The sequence below is a fragment of the Podarcis muralis genome, chromosome 11 (assembly GCF_964188315.1).
Source record: "Podarcis muralis chromosome 11, rPodMur119.hap1.1, whole genome shotgun sequence".
NCBI classification, from domain to species: domain Eukaryota; kingdom Metazoa; phylum Chordata; class Lepidosauria; order Squamata; family Lacertidae; genus Podarcis; species Podarcis muralis.
The window spans coordinates 49768348-49788307 of record NC_135665.1 but is presented as its reverse complement, the minus strand read 5'-3'; the positions used below and the strand labels follow the sequence as shown (position 1 = coordinate 49788307).

General features: G+C 45.6%; 1 protein-coding gene across 1 annotated transcript in view; it reads left to right on the top strand.

Annotated features, from left to right (window-relative positions):
- Positions 1-19960, top strand: part of IL7R (interleukin 7 receptor) — a 28077-nt gene that overhangs the window by 4804 nt on the left and 3313 nt on the right. The window contains exons 2-7 of the mRNA XM_077936430.1: positions 116-251; positions 1000-1157; positions 3417-3568; positions 5323-5479; positions 17085-17181; positions 18423-18498. Of these exons, the coding sequence (XP_077792556.1) occupies positions 116-251; positions 1000-1157; positions 3417-3568; positions 5323-5479; positions 17085-17181; positions 18423-18498 (776 nt within the window). The remainder of the gene's footprint in view (positions 1-115; positions 252-999; positions 1158-3416; positions 3569-5322; positions 5480-17084; positions 17182-18422; positions 18499-19960) is intronic.

The following is a 19960-nucleotide window of genomic DNA, read 5'->3' as shown; positions in this document are numbered from 1 at the left end:
GAAAGTGAAATGGACATGGACTTCACGTGTATTATCAGAGTGCATTCCTTAAGAAGTACTTACAACTTGTCAGACTGCAGTCTGCAGCATTCCTTTAATAGTCTTCTCTCCTCAGGCACCTGTGCAGAAAGTGAAATGGACATGGACTTCACGTGTGTCGTTCGAATGCCAGCGATCAAAGAAAATATCTTGCTTTGCAACATCACGAAGACTGGGATGAACCCGAGTGAGGCTAACGCTCAGTTTACTCTGTAAGAAGCTTTCCAGTGCATTAAAATGTGATTACTTTTTTGTAATAATTCCTGAATCAAATTATCTTAATAGTTCAATGTTCCAGTGGACCTTCTTAGAATTTCTTGATCTTGACAGTTCATCAAGAAGAATTAATCCAGCATTAGATGCTACTGCAAGGATGTGCAATAATAATCGAAGCAGTGTTGCCATACGTCTGGGAAATCCTGGACATGTCCTCTTTTTGGGGGGGCAACATAACCCTCCAAGGGGATTTTTACATTTTAAAAGAAATTTAAAAGCGTTGAGAAATATCCTCTAACACAGGGGTCAACAAACTTTTTCAGCAGGGGGCTAGTTTACTGTCCCTCAGACCTTGTGGGGGGCTGGACTATATTTTTTTTGGGGGGGGGAATGAACGAATTCCTATGCCCCACAAATAACCCAGAGATGCATTTTAAATAAAAACACACTGGTTCCCGGACCATCCGCAGGCTGGATTTAGAAGGCAATTGGGCCAGATCCAGGCCCCGGGCCTTAGTTTGCCTACCCATGCTCTAACGCCACTGACAACTGCCTAACCAAGAGATTCCCCAACACCACATCCAACACTGTGATGAAAGGATTGTGCTGAAATCCTCTCCTATTCTGTATATTTAGGACCATTAGGTTGATTGTCAGTTTCCAAAAACAGAGTCATAAATTGTTATGTTTTCATAGCATTTGAAAGCTTCAACTATTTCATTTCAGCCCTAATATCCTTCACAGGTATGGGGAAAAAACCTCCAGTTGCTTAATGGAGAGCCAGCTGCAAGGCAAATGTCCTTTCGAAAATGTTGAATTCATTAATCCCGTGGAAGTTTGCTTGAGCGTGACGACGATACAGCAATGTGTGGAATGCCAGACCTTGAAAGCAAGCGATATCAGTGAGCTCCTTCCCAATGTTATCATGTGCATGATTTAGACTTGTTTGAAATTTCTATACCTAACAGTTACCTCTTCCAAGCCCACACTTGACCAGCGTGTTCACAAGAATATCATGGGGGACTTTGTCAAAAGCCGTACTGAAATCAAGACACATTATGCCCACAGAATTCCCCTGATCCCTGATGCACACTGCCAATACATATAGCACAAATAGACACTCCATAGGCTCATGACCAGTTGAGAACTGTCACTTCCAATGCTACTAGGCTTTGCCATATCTGAATGTAGTCCCACATAACCACTTGTTGCATGAACGTTGGCTGTAGATTCACATTCACATTCCATCTCCTTTGCACGAAATCTGGAAATATGCAGTCTTCAGAAATATTTGCTTTGAATGACTAAGACCCAGTATGGATTTCCTCAAAAATGAGTCATGCCAGACAAATCTCATTTCTTTTATTGTTAGAGTTACAAGTTTGGTGGATCAGGGGAAGGCTGTGTTCATAATGTGTCTTGATTTCAGTGCAGTTTTTTACAAAGTCCCCCCTGATATTCTTGCAAAGACACTGGTCAAGTGTGGACTTGGAAGAGGTAACTGTTTGGTAGATTTGCAGCTGGTTGACCCAACCCAAAGAGTGCTCATTAATGGTTCCTCGTCATCCTGGAAAAAAGTGACAAGTGGGGTGCCACAGCATTATGTCCTAGGCGAGTTGTTGTTCAACGACTTTCTAAACGACTTGGACAATAGAATTGAGGGGGTGATCATCAAATTTGCAGATGAAAACAAACTGGGAGGGGTAGGTAATGCTGCAGAAAACAGAATCGGGATTCAGAATGACCTTAATAGATTGGGAAACTGGGCCCCAACTAACTGAATGAATTTCAATAGGGACAGATGTCAGGTTCTACACTTAGGCAGGAATGACCAGCTGCACAAATATAAGATGGGGGGCACCTGGCTTAGCAACAGTACATGTGAAAAGGATCTAGGGATCTTAGCAGACCACAGGTTTCACAAGAGTCAAAAGTGTGATGCAGTAGCAAAAAAACAAAAGCAAAAGGATAATGCTATCCTAGGCTGCATCAACAGACATATAGTGTATTGATCCAGGGAAGTTATAGTCCTGCTCTGTTCTGCCTTGGTCAGACCACACAGAGAATACTGTGTCCAGTTCTGGGAGCGAGAATTTAAGAAAGCTATTGACAAGCTGGAACGTGTGCAGAGGTTGGCAGTTAAGATGATCAAGGGTCTGGAAACCAAGCCTTATGAGGTTCAGGATACTACCAGAAGAGGCCTATAAAGTTATATGGATTAATAGGTGCAAACAGTTGGATAAACTTAAAGCACCATACTCTGTGGAGTTTCCTGGAAATAAGTTCCACTATGTTCATTGAGGCTTATTCCCAAGTGAATGTGTACCTGAAAGATTATTGATGGATCAATCCATCAACCTCTGATGGATGATTTAGATGGATTGGGTCCGGCATCACTTTCATTGTGTGTGTGTGCCAGTATCCATACCCAGCAGAGTTACATCTCAACGCAGCTCCTTCCTTGGAAGCGTCTTCGGGGTTGAAGGTACACACAGTAGACCACAAACACTCATGGAAGCCATGAAGATTCAGATTACTTGATGGGCATAAAAGCATATTGGTAGCAAATATATATAGACATTCACCACTGCTGTGGTCAAGGCATGCATAGAGTCCAACAAGAGTCTCTCTTCTCTCACTGCAAGGCGCAAGCAAGAGACTCACAACAAGTTACAACAAGTTACACAGAACCATTGTTATTGGTACTTCCTGTCACACTACACATGTCCATAGAACAGCTCCCACATAAAATGTCCTTGCATAAACAAAACAATCGCAGCCTTCTGCTGCTTCTTGAAACTATTTCTTTTTTCTCCTCTGTTTCTGGAACAAATTATTGCCTTTCACACACACAGAATATCCAACAAGTGCCACGTGCCTCATACACCCGACTGATCACTAACACTCCTCAGGTGAGGACCTCCTGCAAATGCCATCTTATCAGGAGGTCCGTTCTGCACAATAGAGGAAACAGGCCTTTAGTGTTGTGGTACATGGCCTTTGGAATTCTCTCCCATTAAACATTAGACAGGTGCCATCTCTGTTGTCTTTTTGGTGCCAACTGAAGACCTTCATCTTCCAACAAGTCTCCTTACTAGAGAACTTTCTCAGTCTGCCTCCATACCAGAATTCTTTTTAGATTTCTATGTTCTCATTTACAGTTAAACCCGAAGCACCATTTGACTTAGGAATTATCTACGAAGAAGAGGCAGATGAGTATTTCGTTAGTTTCTCAACTCCACACAATGGATGGTATCTTGAGGGACATCTAATGCATGAACTAGCATACCGGCAGCAAAACAAACACTGGACTGTGAGTAAGAATTTTAATTGACCATAAGTGTGCTCTTTCCATTTTCAGTTCTGTATATGTCAAAAAAAGATAATATTTGAGATCTGTCTTTTAGATGAAAGCTACATGCAGTTAGATCCAGATAAAGTTAGTTGTACTTTGTTCCCATTATAATGAACAAGATTGGAGCTAGACACCATGGCTAATTTTTCAAATCGTTGTCAATGAATAAAAAAAAGTGGCTAAATTGCAATGCAATCCTCTGGCTCCAGCCGGGGAGGGCGGGGTACAAATAAATAGATAAATAAATGATGATGATGATGATGATGATGATAATTATGTATAACTGCTCAGGAGTAAGTCCTATTTAATTCAATGAACCTTAGCCCTATGTGTTTATAGGATTGTGGGTGTGCTCTGGATGTAACCTGTGAAAAATATCCACTGCCTTATATATCCACAGTGGAATAATTTATGTACAAAATGGGCTCCTTAATTTAACCCCGTAGGTGAGGGAGTTGTAAGCAGGTAGTAGCAATGGCTGAAATCAATTTGGAAAAATTATTTAGCATACACTAGGAGAAAACCAGTAAATGTATTTCAGCTTATGAGAAGTGTAAGCCTAACCCACAAATGATATTAAAGGAAAATCAGAAGTAGTTTACAGTGGTATCTCGGGTTATAAACGCTTCAGGTTACAGACTCCGCTAACTCAGAAATAGTGCTTCAGGTTAAGAACTTTGCTTCAGTATAAGAACGGAAATCGTGTTCCGGCGGCACAGTGGCATCAGGAGGCCCCATTAGCTAAAGTGGTGCTTCAGGTTAAGAACAGTTTCAGGTTAAGAATGGACCTCCGGAACGAATTAAGTACTTAACCTGAGGTACCACTGTATACATAAATTAATTGTGGGAAAGGGAAAAATACAAGGAACGGTGTAAGCAGGGTAGGGTGGGATTAGGATACAATTATATGGGAGTGTGAAACAATTAAAGCATCAGGGAAAGAGGTTATTACATAGAAGGGCTACAGATTTGAAAATTGAAATCAACTACAATTTAACTATTGCTTAAGCATACACTGGACCACTTAAATCCCTCCAGTCAAGGCTTCTAAAGCTATGCCATTAAACACATTCACTGAACGTCAGAGCACTTATTTGTGACTGAGCAGTGCCAAGGCCTGGTTAGAACAAGCCTTGTGAAATTTGTATTCCAGGTCTGTCCCTCTGTTGGTTCTCAGACGGTAGACCTGCGCTCTATCTATGGATGGAGCTGGCATCCAAACACTGTCTTCTGATTCACCGCTGAAGCCCTGAATTATTTCCCTGCCTCCCTTCATGTCCTCTAGGCCTTCATTCGTTGCACTGCTGCTACAACCAACTTCGCAGCCCTTTTCCTATTGCACTTCTCTAAAAAAACAAAATGTACAAGGCCACATTCCCTTCAATAATATGGGTAGAACAATACAGAGGTACTTTGCAGAGCTGGTGTAGCCCACACTTTCTCAGCCACTCTCTCACACAGGACGTGGGGTCAGCTCACATAAATATGGGGACCAAATCAAATTCTCTTCCATCCGTCCCTATAATCTGGATTCCAATAAAACAGCTTTGTAATGGGCTGTTGTTCCCCCTGCCAGAAGTCTTCTCTTAGGCAGGAAGCTTTGAAGTAAATAAATGTTTCACTATGTGCAAATGCATGGAAACCTACTGGTTCTCAAAGCGATTTTTGTTTCCTGACTTTTTGATAAGCAAAAATTTATTCCCCCTTTTTAGTCCAGACAGACCGAATACCTGACATTAAAATTTCTGGCAAAGGAATTTCAGCTGGGAACATATGAGATGAAAGTCCGGTCAAAGCCCAATGGCAAAGATTTCAAGGGCACGTGGAGTGAATGGAGCTCTTCGAAATCCTTCGAAACTGCAGCAAAAAGTAAGTACAGACTTTTGCTTCACTGCAAACCAAAGCGCATCACGTGTAAGTATCTCATTACAAATATATGCTAAATGTAACGACACATCCAGTAAAGGGCTTCATTGCAGTTCAGTTCGTAAAATTCTGATTGGAGTTTGAGACTGGGGGGGGAGGAGCCTTGTTGCATAAATTATCACTGATCTCCACACCTCAGGGGCTTAGACAAATTCATGGACGATAAAGCTATCGGTGGTCCTAGTAGCCGTGGTCTCCCACCCTCTGAATGTAGGGCCATAAGAACCCCCCCCCATGGCCTTTCTGAGAAAGGAGAGATCTGCCAGGAGAACAAGGCTGGCATTTAGGGGCCTCTCAAATGTTTATTCAAGGTTGTAAATAATAATAATAATAATAATAATAATAATAATAATAATAAATTTTATTTATATCCCGCCCTCCCCAGCCGAAGCTGGGCTCAGGGCGGCTAACAACAATCAAAATAGTCCAACATTCTAAAAACATTCATTATAAAATTAATTAAATCAAATTAAAATCAAATTAATGGCAACCATCAAGCAAAATTCTGTGCAGATTGCCAGAGGAGGGGGTCAGGCTGCGCCCTGACCAAAGGCCTGGTGGAACAGCTCTGTCTTGCAGGCCCTGCGGAAGGATGTCAGGTCCTGCAGGGCCCTAGTCTCTTGTGACAGAGCGTTCCACCAGATTGGAGCCGCGGCCGAGAAAGCCCTGGCTCTAGTTGAGGCCAGCCTAACCTCTCTGTGGCCTGGGATCTTTAGGATGTTTTTATTTGCAGACCGTAAATTTCTCTGTGGGACATACCAGGAGAGGCGGTCCCGTAGGTACGAGGGTCCTAGGCCATATAGGGCTTTAAAGGTTAAAACCAGCACCTTAAACCTGATCCTGTACTCCACCGGGAGCCAGTGCAGCTGGTATAATACCAGATGGATATGATCTCGCAGCGAAGACCCCATAAGGAGTCTCGCCACGGCATTCTGCACCCGCTGGAGTTTCTGGGTCAGTCTCAAGGGCAGCCCCACGTAGAGCGAGTTACAATAATCCAGTCTGGAGGTGACCGTCACGTGGATCACAGTGGCTAGGTCAGGGCGAGAGAGATAAGGAGCCAACTGCTTAGCTTGGCGGAGATGAAAAAATGCCGCCTTTGTTATAGCTGTAATCTGCGCCTCCATAGAGAGGGAGGTATCGAAGATTACACCCAAACTCTTAACGGACGATGCTGGCACTAATTGCACCCCCGCAAGAGATGGGAGTTGCCCCCTCAATCCCACATCGCTCCGTCCCAGCCAGAGGACCTCTGTCTTCGAAGGATTTAACTTCAACCGGCTCCCACGTAACCATCCAGCCACAGCTTCCAGACATCTGGTCAGTGTATCTGGGGCCGAGTCAGGATGGCCGTCCATCAACAGACAGAGTTGGGTGTCATCAGCATACTGATGGCAACCCAGCCCAAAACTCCGGACAAGCTGGGCGAGGGGGCGCATAAAGATGTTAAAAAGCATCGGGGAGAGAATCGCACCCTGAGGCACTCCACACACCAAGGAGTGGCGCGATGACAATTCCCCCCCAAGCGCCACCCTCTGTCCCCGGCCAGAGAGAAACGAGCACAGCCATTGAAGGACTGTGCCCTGGATCCCCACGTCGGCAAGGCGGTGGTCCAGGAGTTCGTGATCGACCATGTCGAAGGCTGCTGACAGGTCTAGAAGAATCAGCAGCCCCGACCCGCCTCGATCCAGCTGCCTGCGGAGATCATCTGTTAGGGCGACTAGAGCCATCTCGGTCCCATGACCAGCGCGGAAGCCGGACTGGAATGGATCGAGAGCCGATGTTTCATCCAGAAACCTACCAAGCTGTTCAGCAACCGCTCTCTCAATCACCTTACCCAGGAATGGAAGATTCGAGACCGGGCGGTAATTGGATAGATCTAAAGGATCTAATGATGTTTTCTTTAAGAGCGGACGCACCACTGCCTCCTTCAGTTCCCCTGGGAATATCCCAGTGCCAAGGGACAAATTGATGATATCACCCAGGGGGCCCTGCACCTCGTCTGGACACGCTCTAATCAGCCAAGACGGGCACGGGTCAAGAGGACAGGTGGTGGGCTTTCCAGCTTGGAGGAGTCTGTCCACATTGGCTGGGGATATCCGGTCAAAGTGGTCCAATACTGGACCCGAGGACAGTCGAGGGGCCTCCAGTTCCTTTATTGTATCCAAATTGGCAGGGAGGTCATGGCGGAGCAACAGGACCTTCTCCGCAAAAAAGCTCACAAATGCCTCACAGCTGTGTGTCGAATTGTTGTGGATCGAGGGCCCGACCCCCGCTATGTGAAATAAACACACAAGGACACGTGATATAAGGTTAATGGGCAAGAAAAGGCCACAACTTTATTGATTACAGCAGTGAAAGGTATTGGCTTAGGCATTGGATGACTATAGGAGGTGGGTTTATTCAACAGTAGGTGGAGCCTGTTGATGCTAATCCAACTATAGGCTCACCCCCTGATGTCACTGAGGGTCGTGCCATGGCCTCCCGCCAAGCAGGCATCGGACGGAATACACGACCGCCAGATTCCTTTAACGGAATAACCCACGGTAGATAGCATAGGCAATGGCCACACCTAGCCCTTTACACACATGAATCCAATGCCTAACCGCCACCCGAGCCGCAAAGGGGCTCGCCGCCAATACCCTCACAGCTGCAACCAATCCCTAATGCTACTAATGATGCTATCCAACCAGATGTCATTCCCAATGTCTGTTAGATGAACTCCGTCATTCCGGTACATGGCTTGGTCGCCGATCCGGATACCGTCATGATAAATGACTCAGCCATTCATAAAGCGTACCCAACGGGCTACCGCCCGGTTCAAGCGTTTCCTGGTTTTTTCAATGGCCATACAGCTCTGCGCACCGCGCCAAACAATTCTTTTCAAGAAGGAGGACCAGAACACCATTGTTCCGGGGCACAAGGCTGCGATCGCCTCCAAGTCTCTTTTTATGTTCCACAACAAGTCCACGCTTCTCCTATTAGCAAGGTCATTCTCTCCCAAGTGAATGATAAGGATGTCAGGAGGGCCAAACGTGGCTACTCTCTCCATCAACAATGGCATGAGCTCCTCCCACTCCGTCTCGAAAACCAGGAAACTCGCACCCCAGGTGGCAATCCAAGATAAGGGGGAAGGCCACAGCTGGTCGCCCAAACGCGGGCCCAATGGACTATACTGTGGCCGCAAATCCACACACTTCTCCTGAAAACAGCTGAGAATGAAAGGAAAGGAAAAACGGGTAAGTAGATGCAACGTAGCGGAGCGTATACTAACGGATATAACCTTGGATTGGATTTCCATCGGCCCATTTCCTTAATCTTATCCACGGGCAGGCCCAAGCGCGCGGCTGTTGAGGCAGCACCGATCCTAAAAGAGTGTGCAGCATAATCCTGGGAAGCTAAACCGCAAGCATCAATAGCTTTGCGGAGTACCCTTGTGGATTGGTGTCTCAATAAGGGTGACCCATCTTCGTGAACCAGAAGCGGACCTGGGCCGGGCGGTCTGAGGCAAAGATACAGCCTAGTATCCTTGACCGGGCATGGGCCCTGCTCCCCAGACGCTGTGAGTTTAAGAAGAACGCCCCTACCGGCCTGATCAGTTTTGTATTGACGTATCCGTACCGTCATACTAGTTTCGGACAGCTGCATGTCTTCCATAAGGAGGTCACGCATCAAGCCATTTGCGCCACCTTCGACTACAACCTTGCCCACTCTCAGGGTGGCAAAAAAGGCGATAGCATATGCAGCGGAAAAGAGGCGGGCCTCAAACCTGGACCAACAGGTTGACCTAAGCTTTTTGCATATCTGAGAGAGCAACCCATAAGAAATTGGCTTACGGCCCTCGGCCCTAGGGGGTTGTAACCTGCCCCAGCCCTTGATAGCTCTGCGGATCAGGAAGTCACTGCATGGATCGGAGGCCCTAGCGAAGAAGCTAATGGCAGCTAATGGCATGTATTTTAAGGTTTTAGGCGCACGTCCTAAGTCATCGAGGTGTGAAAGGTATTGCAGAACGTAGTCAGTGGTGGGCGGCACGTTAAGCGAAAGCCCAGATGTAAGACCTGAGAGTGGAGGGTGCGACAGACGCTAATACTCCCTTAATCACTTTGCGTCTCCAACGTTCCACAGGTGCTCCGGAAAGGGTTTGGGCAACAGCTGTGCTCCAGGTGCCAGTGACCGGAAGCGAGACATCTGAAAGTGAGACAAGGCATTGGCTATATCATTATTGACCCCCGGTATGAATTTGGCTGAAAAAACTATATTGTACTCAAGGCACCGGAGAACAAACGACCGCAGAAGGGAGGAGACCCTCGCAGATCGGGATGACTGTCTCGCCAGTATGTTCACCACTGCCAGGTTGTCGGTTCTGAAGCACACCCGGCGATTTCGAAACTCCTCCGCCCAGATATGCACGGCCACTACTATTGGAAAAAACTCAATAAAAGTGAGATCCCGCGTGATGCCCTTGCCCTGCCACCCCGTTGGCCAACGTTGCGCGCCCCATCGGCCCCTGAAATACAAGCCAAAGGCCAGGGACCCTACCGCATCTGAATGGACCTGAAAATCTGAGGACAAGTTAAGAACATCCTGCCATAGGGATACTCCATTGTAGTGTTCCAAAAATGTCACCCAAACTTCTAGGTCGGCCTTAACTGTCTTTGGAAGACGGACCCTGTGGTGTGGGTGCTTGAGACCCACTGAAAGCCTGGCTAGGCGGGGGAAACCACTCTACAAGCAAAATTGAAATGACCTAACAGGGATTGTATCTGTCTGAGGGTGATTTTTGTTAGTGCAAGGGTAGTATGGATTATTTCCTTAAGGGTGTCAATCTTCTCCTTAGGTAAGCGGGATGATTGGGCAACTGTGTCCAGCTCTATGTCCAAGTACGTGAGGCACACAGACTAACTGAATGTGGATGTTCATTATGCACTGTATCATAGTATAGTACAGTGATTATAAGAATATCTGCTTGAGTATGCGTTTTCATCATGTGTAAAACTCATAAGGAATAAACAAATAGTTCTATATTGTGATCAAGTAACTCCTAGAACAAAATTGTACGTTTTAGCTTCAGAAAACCAGTTGCTTCTAGCCAACATCCTGTTGCCAATGTAGCTAAAATTTTTGATTGTTAGTTGCTAACAAGATTGTTAGTATGACAAGAGATTGGTGGGGTACTCTCCTACAGATTTCCAAAACTGTTGTACAACAGAAACAGCCAGGACATTCCAGAACAATTCTATCTGATACTGTAAATGTCAGGTTTCAGTTTCACTCTAGCTAGACAGAACTGCTACATATGCAACATGTTCTAGAAGATTCCCAAAGGTGAGCTCTTGGCCAAAGCATTATCCACTTCAGTGAAGTGTTATTTCTCACAAAACTAGCAATTTGTTTACTAACTATACATGTTCCCTAATATGGTTAAAGGATTGAAATTATGCGATTCCGACTGTTGGACTTAAAGGCTTACTAGATTCTAGGACTAAGGACTAAATCATTATTGTACTTCTTTGCAATTTTGTCCACAGCTGCCCTGCTCATTGGGAGAACAGGAAATGGATCTGGAACACTTCAAAGTAGTACCATTGCTCCCATGTGTCTTCCTGCTTGGGGTGTCTTTTTTTTTTTTTTTTTTAAGCTGTGGTCTTGCTCTTGTAGTTGATCTGGGCATAAAAGGCGGGTTCCCCAGGAAAAAATAATTCCTGTATGAGGTGTTATGGAATGATACATTTGGTTGCCTAATTATCACAAAAGGGGGGTGGGTCTGGGAAGGGGTGCCTCTGTCCTGGAGACCAAGCAGGGGCTAAGTGGCGGCCCTGTTGGGTTCATCCCAATTAGCTATATGCCATAGTGTGACTCCAGAGGCGGAGCTAGCTGCTCTGGCACCCGGAGTGGCACACGTAGTGTGCACCCAGGGGTGGGGCTAGCTACCCGTGGGGTGAGGCGAGCGTCCTTTCCCTTACTGACTTCTGATTAGGAGAGTCCTTCGCGGTTAAGGAGCCACTACTGGGATTCTGAAACCCTCTGAGAAACCCTTCCAAAGATAGGGTGCTGCACTTCTGTCCGGATGGATAGACAAGAGGTTGAGGAGAGGAGAAAGCTGAATTGGAGAAAATGCTAGACCCAGAAGGACTTTAACGATGGTTCCCTGCTGCGGGGGCTCATCTGGAACTAGAGTGGTGGAAGCCCTGACCTCCCTGAAAGGGCCGCTTCCCTTAGTAACACGCCGTGGCTGGGTGAGCCCCTGCACATCTCTCACACTCGTGCGGGTACTTACAAGACTGCCTTTGGCATTGCCCTTTATTGAATTACCAGCACACCTTACGTTTTAAATCCTTTCTAAGGTCCAGCTTTCCAGTGTGATACACCTCTGATGGCTTCTTCCTGACATACGGGCTAACTGCCAGATGCTAAGAGCGGCGGCCTCCCCAGAAAGGGCGTAAGCCATTCTGACTCATCATCACCGGCTGATGAGGTGCCTGATTCTGGAAGCTGGACCCTGGGCTGCCTATTCTGCAAAGAACTAGAAGAACTGGAAGCAACCAGGCTATTGATACGGGCCGGCAGCCTCCACGCAGGCGCCCCAATGCGTTTCTGAAAGTCGCCGAGCAAGCCTGAGACCTAGTTTGCACAGCCGCCGCTCCTGTCTGAGGGCTTGGGCCTGCACCTGGGTAGTTTAAAGGCTGGCCACTGGTTTGCGAAACAAGGAAGTAAGAAACACAAGGCAAATATAACTAAAGAATAGCTAGGAGAAATTGCTGTTCATAGTCAACAATGAATGATCTGAAGGCATTGAGGAACTGCGAAATGGGTTTGGGTTTATTATTACGACGGTTGCCAGCTGCAGTGTGTGCTGGTACTGCACCCGTGCGCTTCCTCTTGGGCGCCATGAGCTGCTCTGTGCACTAGTAAAATGCTCCTACTATTTATTTCGTCACTAATTATTTTATTTTATTTTAAATTTAATTTTCATTTATTTATTTATTTATCTTTATTTTTAATATTAATTATTATTATAATTTTTTATTTTTATAATTATAATTATTTATTATTTATTTATTTATTTTTCAAATTTATTTTATTTTATTATTGTTGTTATTTTTAATTAGTATTAATATCACCAATCAATTAATAACCTGACTGTAATTAAATGTCAGTATACAATTATTGTGCATCAATAAAGTTCAGAGCACGGTTGATGAATTAATTATTAATCGATAGTATCTCAATTAATAGCCAATGGATTTATAGCTATGAGTAGAAATTACTATTATCAATTGCTCCACGTAACTGCTGACAAAATGAACAAGCTATACGTCACTTAACTGCACCGCTTGTATTTATTTATATTTATTAAATCGCAACCCAGCAAGAGTTCAAGCAGCAGCGCTCAGCTACATATTAGCACCTGGCTCCAAGGAACAATCCCATACACAAAGCAACCCCAACTGCAGTCAAACAGAATTAGAAGATAATTGCCTACAATAAAAAGTTGCCCCTTTTAAATGATAGGCAAATCTAGGCGCAAAGCATTGCCAAGTAATCAAACAGAATTGAAAATAACTGCTTACAAGGAGATGCTCAGAAGCTGCAGCCAAATTAAGAGAAAAGGAAATCAATAAGATTCCAGGCCCACACCTCTGAAAAGGAGGGGGGAGGTTGCTCTTAAGGGGAATATCTGGGGAAACTTACACCAAACAAAGGAAACTTTGCCAAACAAAGAAAGTAAATTTTTGCCCACAAGGTCGGCTCAAGACCAGTTGATGGAAATAAAGGTGCTTAAATAGACAAAAGACTGCAATTGGTCAAACTGCTGGTTAGTTAAACTGACAATGCAACTAGAGCTGCTGAACTGCCAGGTACTTAAAGACAATGCCTCACAATCTGCCAGTCACTCAAAGAGCAATCAAGCCTGCCCAGCAGTTGAAAAACCTGTCTGGTAACTGTGATGACTCAGGCAAGAAGCAAAGGGAAATCCAAAGACGCCTTTTTTTTTTTTAAGGTTAATGTGATGTATCTCTTTCCTGAAAGGGTGGGGGGTGTAGGGAGGGAGGAGGGGAGGAGGGAGGAGAAGGAAAGCATGGGGGGGAGTTTGGAGGGAGGAGGGAGTAAAATGAAGATGCGGGGCAAGGAAAAAGTTTGAAGAAAAGGAAAATAGCTGTCCTTTACAATGAGCCAAAATGAAGTGGAAATATAAACCGTGAGTTAACCTGGACTTTTTAGTAAGGTACTATAAGCCGAAACCTTTTTTGTTGTTGTTGTTTAAAAGCAGTTTTCTTTAGGGAGCCTGTACTGGCAAATGCAGCCAATGACAAGAACCAGGCAAAGGCACACCTTCAAAGGTTCTAAACGTATAAACGTGCAGTGCTGAGGAATGGTTCCCTGATCATAAACCCTGAATTGTCCACCCCAAGCCCTGCCTTATTTCTTCCCCCAAACATCAAGCGAGGGGGGGGTGGCTTAGAGAAACCAAGAGGGGTGAGGTTTAAGTGCACAATGTATTCCAAGCCCCAGCAGCCTTTAAATTTTACAGTGGGCTCCCGGTTTAAGTGGTACCAATGGAAGGGATGGCAGGGTAAATTAAACCCACGCTAGAAGAGTAATAATCAATAAACGGCAGGCACAAACACACGCTGCAAGCACACACACACACACACACACACACACACATGAATTAATATTGGAGAGGAGCCCTGAGGATCATCTAGTCCAACCCCAGCAATGCAGAAATATTTAGCTGTCCCATACAGGCTCTCAAGGACAATGGAGGGGGAAAACACATAAGCACCCTGGCCAACAAATTAAATGTAAGGCAAACCCACTCAGTCACCCAGACCAGCCATGCAATTGGACAGGCAAGGGCAATAGAGGGGAAAACATACAAGCATCCTGGCCCAAAATTAAAATAAAACGCACAGCCACCAAGGCAGAGGCAGGGGAAGGAAAGCGAGGAGACGAGGGAGAAAGAAAGATGGAGCCACACTCACACTCAGACCTCCCTGGGGGCACGTGCTGGGCACAAACAAATCAAGCACCAGGAGTGGGGGGAAATAGAAGGTTAAATGTAGGTTTTTACACGGAAAGAGGACACAGCAAGGCAAACCTGAATGCCTGGGTTTTAAAAAGCGGTAAAGCAATGAGCGCACGCAAGCCTCTTAAAGTTAAAAGGCATGCAAGGAACCAGACACACACACACCCCGACTCCAAACCTCATGGCTCTTCTCTGTGATGACTCTCCTAGCTGATGGCTGGAGCCGCAGCATTAAGCTGCTAAACACGCCCCCCGGAGACACCTGGTTGGCTGCCTCCGGTGGGCATGGGCGCCAGCCAGGTGAGTAGGGGCGGGGGCTAAGGCCCCCGGCCAGGGGCGGAGCTCGGGCTCCCGCCCACAACCACTCCCCTCTCTTCCAGGGAGGAGAGTCTTTATTTAAATTTGGCTGTCCTTCAAGGGACGTTAAAGACCTAATTATACTAAATAATTGCGCCGGGCGAGAGCTAGCGGAGGCAATGGAGGCTGAGAAGTAGGACTTCTTAGCGGCCTTCACTGCCATCTCGTAGGTTTTCATAAAAACCCTATAAGATGTTCTTGAGGCTCCGTCACGGGCACCCCGCCATACTCGCTCTAGCCGTCTAAGGTCCCGCTTCATTTTCCGAAGCTCCTCGGTAAACCAGGGAGCCCGGTTTCTGCGGGGTCGCAGAGGGCGCCTAGGTGCGATCTCATCGATGGCTGCTAGGAGCTGGATATTCCAGCCCTCAACAAGCTCAGTCAATGAGTCGCCAGGGGGAGCAAGGTCCCGCAAGGCCTGATGGAATCTATCAGGGTCCATCAGCCTCTGCGGGCGAGCCCACAGAGATAAGGAGGCGTGGCGTGGTGGGGCCGGTGGGGCCATTGCAGGGAGGAGGGGGGGCGATGCCCATGTAAGGAAATAGGAACTTACTATAACTTTCGATTTCCCAGAAATCAGGTGATTTACAAGATATCAGGTGATATTGTATTCTGCAAATGTATAAAAAGCTGGCACGCTCAGAATTGAGTGTGCAGATTGCGAGCTTATTGCGCTGCACCTTTGCTATGCATACGCATTTCAAATAAACCCTGTTGTACCCTGCAAGGTCGTTTGCCACTTTGTGTGAATCTGTGCTCCGGGGACCCAATAGAAGATATGGAACAGGTCCAACATGAATACCAGTTGCTGAGCGACTTAAGCCGTGAGAACGCTGTTGTGCCCAGGTCTTGCTTGGAGTCTTCCCAGAAGGCTTCTCACTAGCATGAACTAGATGGGCTTTGTGTCGAAACTGGGAGGGCACTTCTTATTTATTTATTTATTTGCTTTCTTGCTTGCTTATTTATTATATTTCACATACTGCCCTTCACAGGAAGCAATAACAAACAAAACCAATAACCCCTACCCCAACTGTTTAAAAGGCCACAGATTGTTTAATTAGCCAAAGGCATGGGAGAAGAGGAACTTTTTTTTGGCCTAGCACCTAAAAAATGTGGTTGAGCTAATACAACATCCTCAGGCTGGCATCTGCACTGCACCAAGCTCCCCAACGCCTTGATCCCCCATTCTGGTAAACAGGTCAGCAAGACAAAATGGGACAGTCCTGAGTGTAGGTGGGGTAGAGACACTGGCGGAGATTGACTAAGATCTACTACCTGAGACAATGGTCTCCTTGTGGCTAATGGGACAGCTGGCCATGGGGTCCATTAGACTCCCTCAACAAAATGGCGGTCGCACTGGATCAAGACAAAAGGCTTTAAGCATTAGCAGCTGGGCAAGAATGTGCCTGGTATGACTTTATTCTTGAATGCAGAAAGCCGGGGCAATTGAGTGTGACATGTCACACCACAATTCTCTCACAGTTTCTCCTCAGAGATGTGTAGCTCTAGGGGGCTTTTTTTGCGGGGAAATGGCATGGTTCCTGATCCCTCCTGCAGTTTCTGTTTCAAAGGCAAAACCATTGGATAGGTGATGAAGTATTGAACATACGTCCAACATTCCTCAGAAAATAGGGACATTCTATTGTTAGGCCTGGGGCCTAGCAGAATCGTAGGGGCAGCAAGAGGCATCTACTCCAAACCCCTGCAATGCAGGTATATTTTGTCCAACTTGGGGCTCCAACCCACAAACCTGAGATTAAGAATCTCATGCTCTACCAAGGAGCAGAGCAACAGGTCACAACGGAGGTCTTATTTCAGCCTAGATAAAGTGAGAACCTGAGGCAGGACATGAACAGGTTGGAGGTCTGGCACTTGACAGGTATGGAGGGCAGCTGAGGAACTAGCTGGGAGGGAAAGACTTTATAGCACCTAATGTGATGTCAGCTGGCAGTACTTAAGCTGCGACTGTAGCCTAGAGAGTTCCTTTGTCCCTATAGGCCTAGCCTGGATGCTGAGAGCTGGTAGCACAGGAAATAATGTTGCCTGCAATAAGTTCTGGTTCAAAACACACATCCTTGGCATACATGTTTAGTGTCATATCTAGTTTGGTCCTCAGTCATCATGATCATCGTCTATAAGCCTGTTTGGTTTTTGTTTCCTCAGATTATAATAGCAACATTAGAGCAATGACTGCATCCATTTTATGCTTCTTTGCGCTCTTCGCTGTGATCGCTCTGATCCCAATACTTTGGAAAAACAGGTAATCCTAAACACTCTTCATCAAAAGAGTGGTCCTAAGAACACAATTCACTTCTGGAATTTCCTCCCATGCAAACCTTCATGTTGTGAAACCTTCATGTTGTGACGTTGCAAAAAGCAGAAAAACATGGAGTCAGTACAAACTAACGGCTGTTTCAGACATGAAGTTCATTGTAGCTACAGTAACTGCAAACCCAGAAATGTAATGAGAGGTGCTTCTCAAAAGAGATACGTTACCATAGGGAGCTGGTCTTGTGCACCGGCTCTCAATTCCTATACTAGTAAGGGTAAAGGTAAAGGGGACCCCTGACCATTAGGTCCAGTCATGACCGACTCTGGGGTTGCGCGCTCATCTCGCTCTATAGGCCGAGGGAGCTGGCGTTTGTCCGCAGACAGCTTCCGGGTCATGTGGCCAGCATGACTAAGCCACTTCTGGCGAACCAGAGCAGCGCACAGAAATGCCATTTACCTTCCCGCCGGAGCGGTACCTATTTATCTATTTGCACTTTGACGTGCTTTCGAACTGCTAGGTTGGCAGGAGCAGGGACCGAACAACGGGAGCTCACCCCGTCGCAGGGATTTGAACCGCTGACCTTCTGATCGGCAAGTCCTAGGCTCTGTGGTTTAACCTATACTAGTACGGGTGGACAAATCACAGCAAGCAGTTGGGGGTTGGCATAGTTGACTGCTGGCCTGGACTGTTTTGTGTGGAAGAACTTCCACAGATGGTCCAACCACTAACTGTGCAATGCACAAGGGGTTTAGGATATGGCATAACCAGGGTTTCACTGGTACAAGGGAGCCTACACTGGCAAAAATATCCCCAACTTTTAACCCAGGGGCTGTCTAATGAGCAGAACCCACTGCCAATCTGTCTGGTGCAACATCCCTAAAAGTGGCATGCCAGGATGAGTTTGCTCAAAATATATCTCCAGTGGATTCTAGACACTGGGTTTTCCATCCACATCTGAAAGTTTAATTGGTAGAATCCAGTATAGAATAAGATATTCAGTAAGAGGTTAGGTCTGCAATGTTCCTCACTGAGGAAAAGAGACTCTCCAATGGAGCTACCCAAAAGATGTTCCCAGCAGGTTCTACTGCCACAGAATTTTATGGATTTAGAAAGTTGGGAACAACATTTCCATGGAGGGCTGTTGGTGTTCTTCATGGCTCATTCACAAGCAATGTTGTAAGAATGTTTGTCATCACTTCCTTTACTGCGTTATCTCTTCTTTTTTCCAGAATAAAGCCTGTTGTGTGGCCCACCCTCCCTAACCACAAGAAAACTTTGGATAAACTCTGCCACAAACTAAGAAAGGTTGGTGCTTTTGCTTCTTCTCATTGCAGGATATTAGAAACTAGTACCATCAAGTCCTTAGCAGTTTTGTGTGGCGGGATGGGGGTTGGGGCGGATTTTCTCCCATTATCAGTTTTCTTCCTTGTAAAAATTGCCTTTTCTTTATTGGCTACATTTTTAAAAAACAATATTTATATACCTCTTAACTGATGAAAGCTTACAAGCCATTTACATAAAACAATATAAAATACGGATGAAAAATAAAATCAAACTTTAAAAACAAGTAGATACAAAGTATGTCAAAACGTAGATAATATTTGCAGTTTTAAAACTGATATACGGTATATAATAAAACTACTTGTCTGGATAGGCTTCCTGTCAGCTGTGGTGGAAGTGCAGTGGCGGAAGTGCCAGATTAGTTCAACCACTGCACTCTCTGGTCTCTCCACTGCCTCCCTCTTCCAATAAGCACTGCATATAGGCTGATTGGAGTCCAGGCATATTAAGCAAAATAGGATTAAAAGATGTGTGTATTTGGAGAAACGCATACTGACGTGCTGACAAATTTTCATAAGGGTTGGTTTTCGTTGTTGTTGCAAACTTTTGCAAAACTTTTGCAAAAATGTAAGAATGAGAAACTGAAAGAAGCACAGTCAACAGACTTGCCTTTCCCCAGCCACAGCAATGACGCCCTTATTCCATAAAGGAGAGCTGCTAGGGCTAGGAAAGTGTCTCACAAACCTTTATGGAGGAGGTTTCCTGTGGTTTCTCAGACTGTGGTACTTCCCACATAGGAAATTTACTGCCTGCGAAGCTCTTTCACCCTGAACTGGGTGGGTGGTCTTCTTCGTCGCTCTCTCCCAGCCCTCATTTCCTATCCATAAAATGTGGAAAAGAGAAAATGGCTTGTTCATTTTAAGGAGGAGGGCCCAGAACTGCTCAGCACTTGGGAAGTTCTCTCAGTAGAAACGATTATTGTTTATTTCAAGTGTTTAAGTGGAATGCATGCCGAGAGCTCAAAGTGTAGTCTCATTTACCCTAAGCAGTATATCTGCCAAGAGGGCCAGTGTTACGATCTCTGAACAGGCTGGGAGGACACAGCTTGCCTGAGACTGCCCATCAGTGCTGGATTTACATATAAGCTAAACAAGCTATAGCTTAGGGCCCCACTCTCTTGGGAGCCCCAAAAAAATTTAAAGGGGGAAAAACCCCTGGATGTACATTTCCAAAATACAAGATAAAAAACAAATAAAATAAAACCTACATACAGCAACAATGTTTTGTTTTGTGTTGTGTTGTGTTGTGTTTTGTAGGCTCCTATTTGTTAAGTGCAAATGGCTTTAGATACCTATTAGGTCCAACAAAATGAACTGGACTCCTTGGCAGGTTTTGAATAAACATACACAAATTTATTATTGGTAACATATAGATAGATAAATTAAGGATCTTTACAATTTTATAATATGCAGAGAATAACACGTGC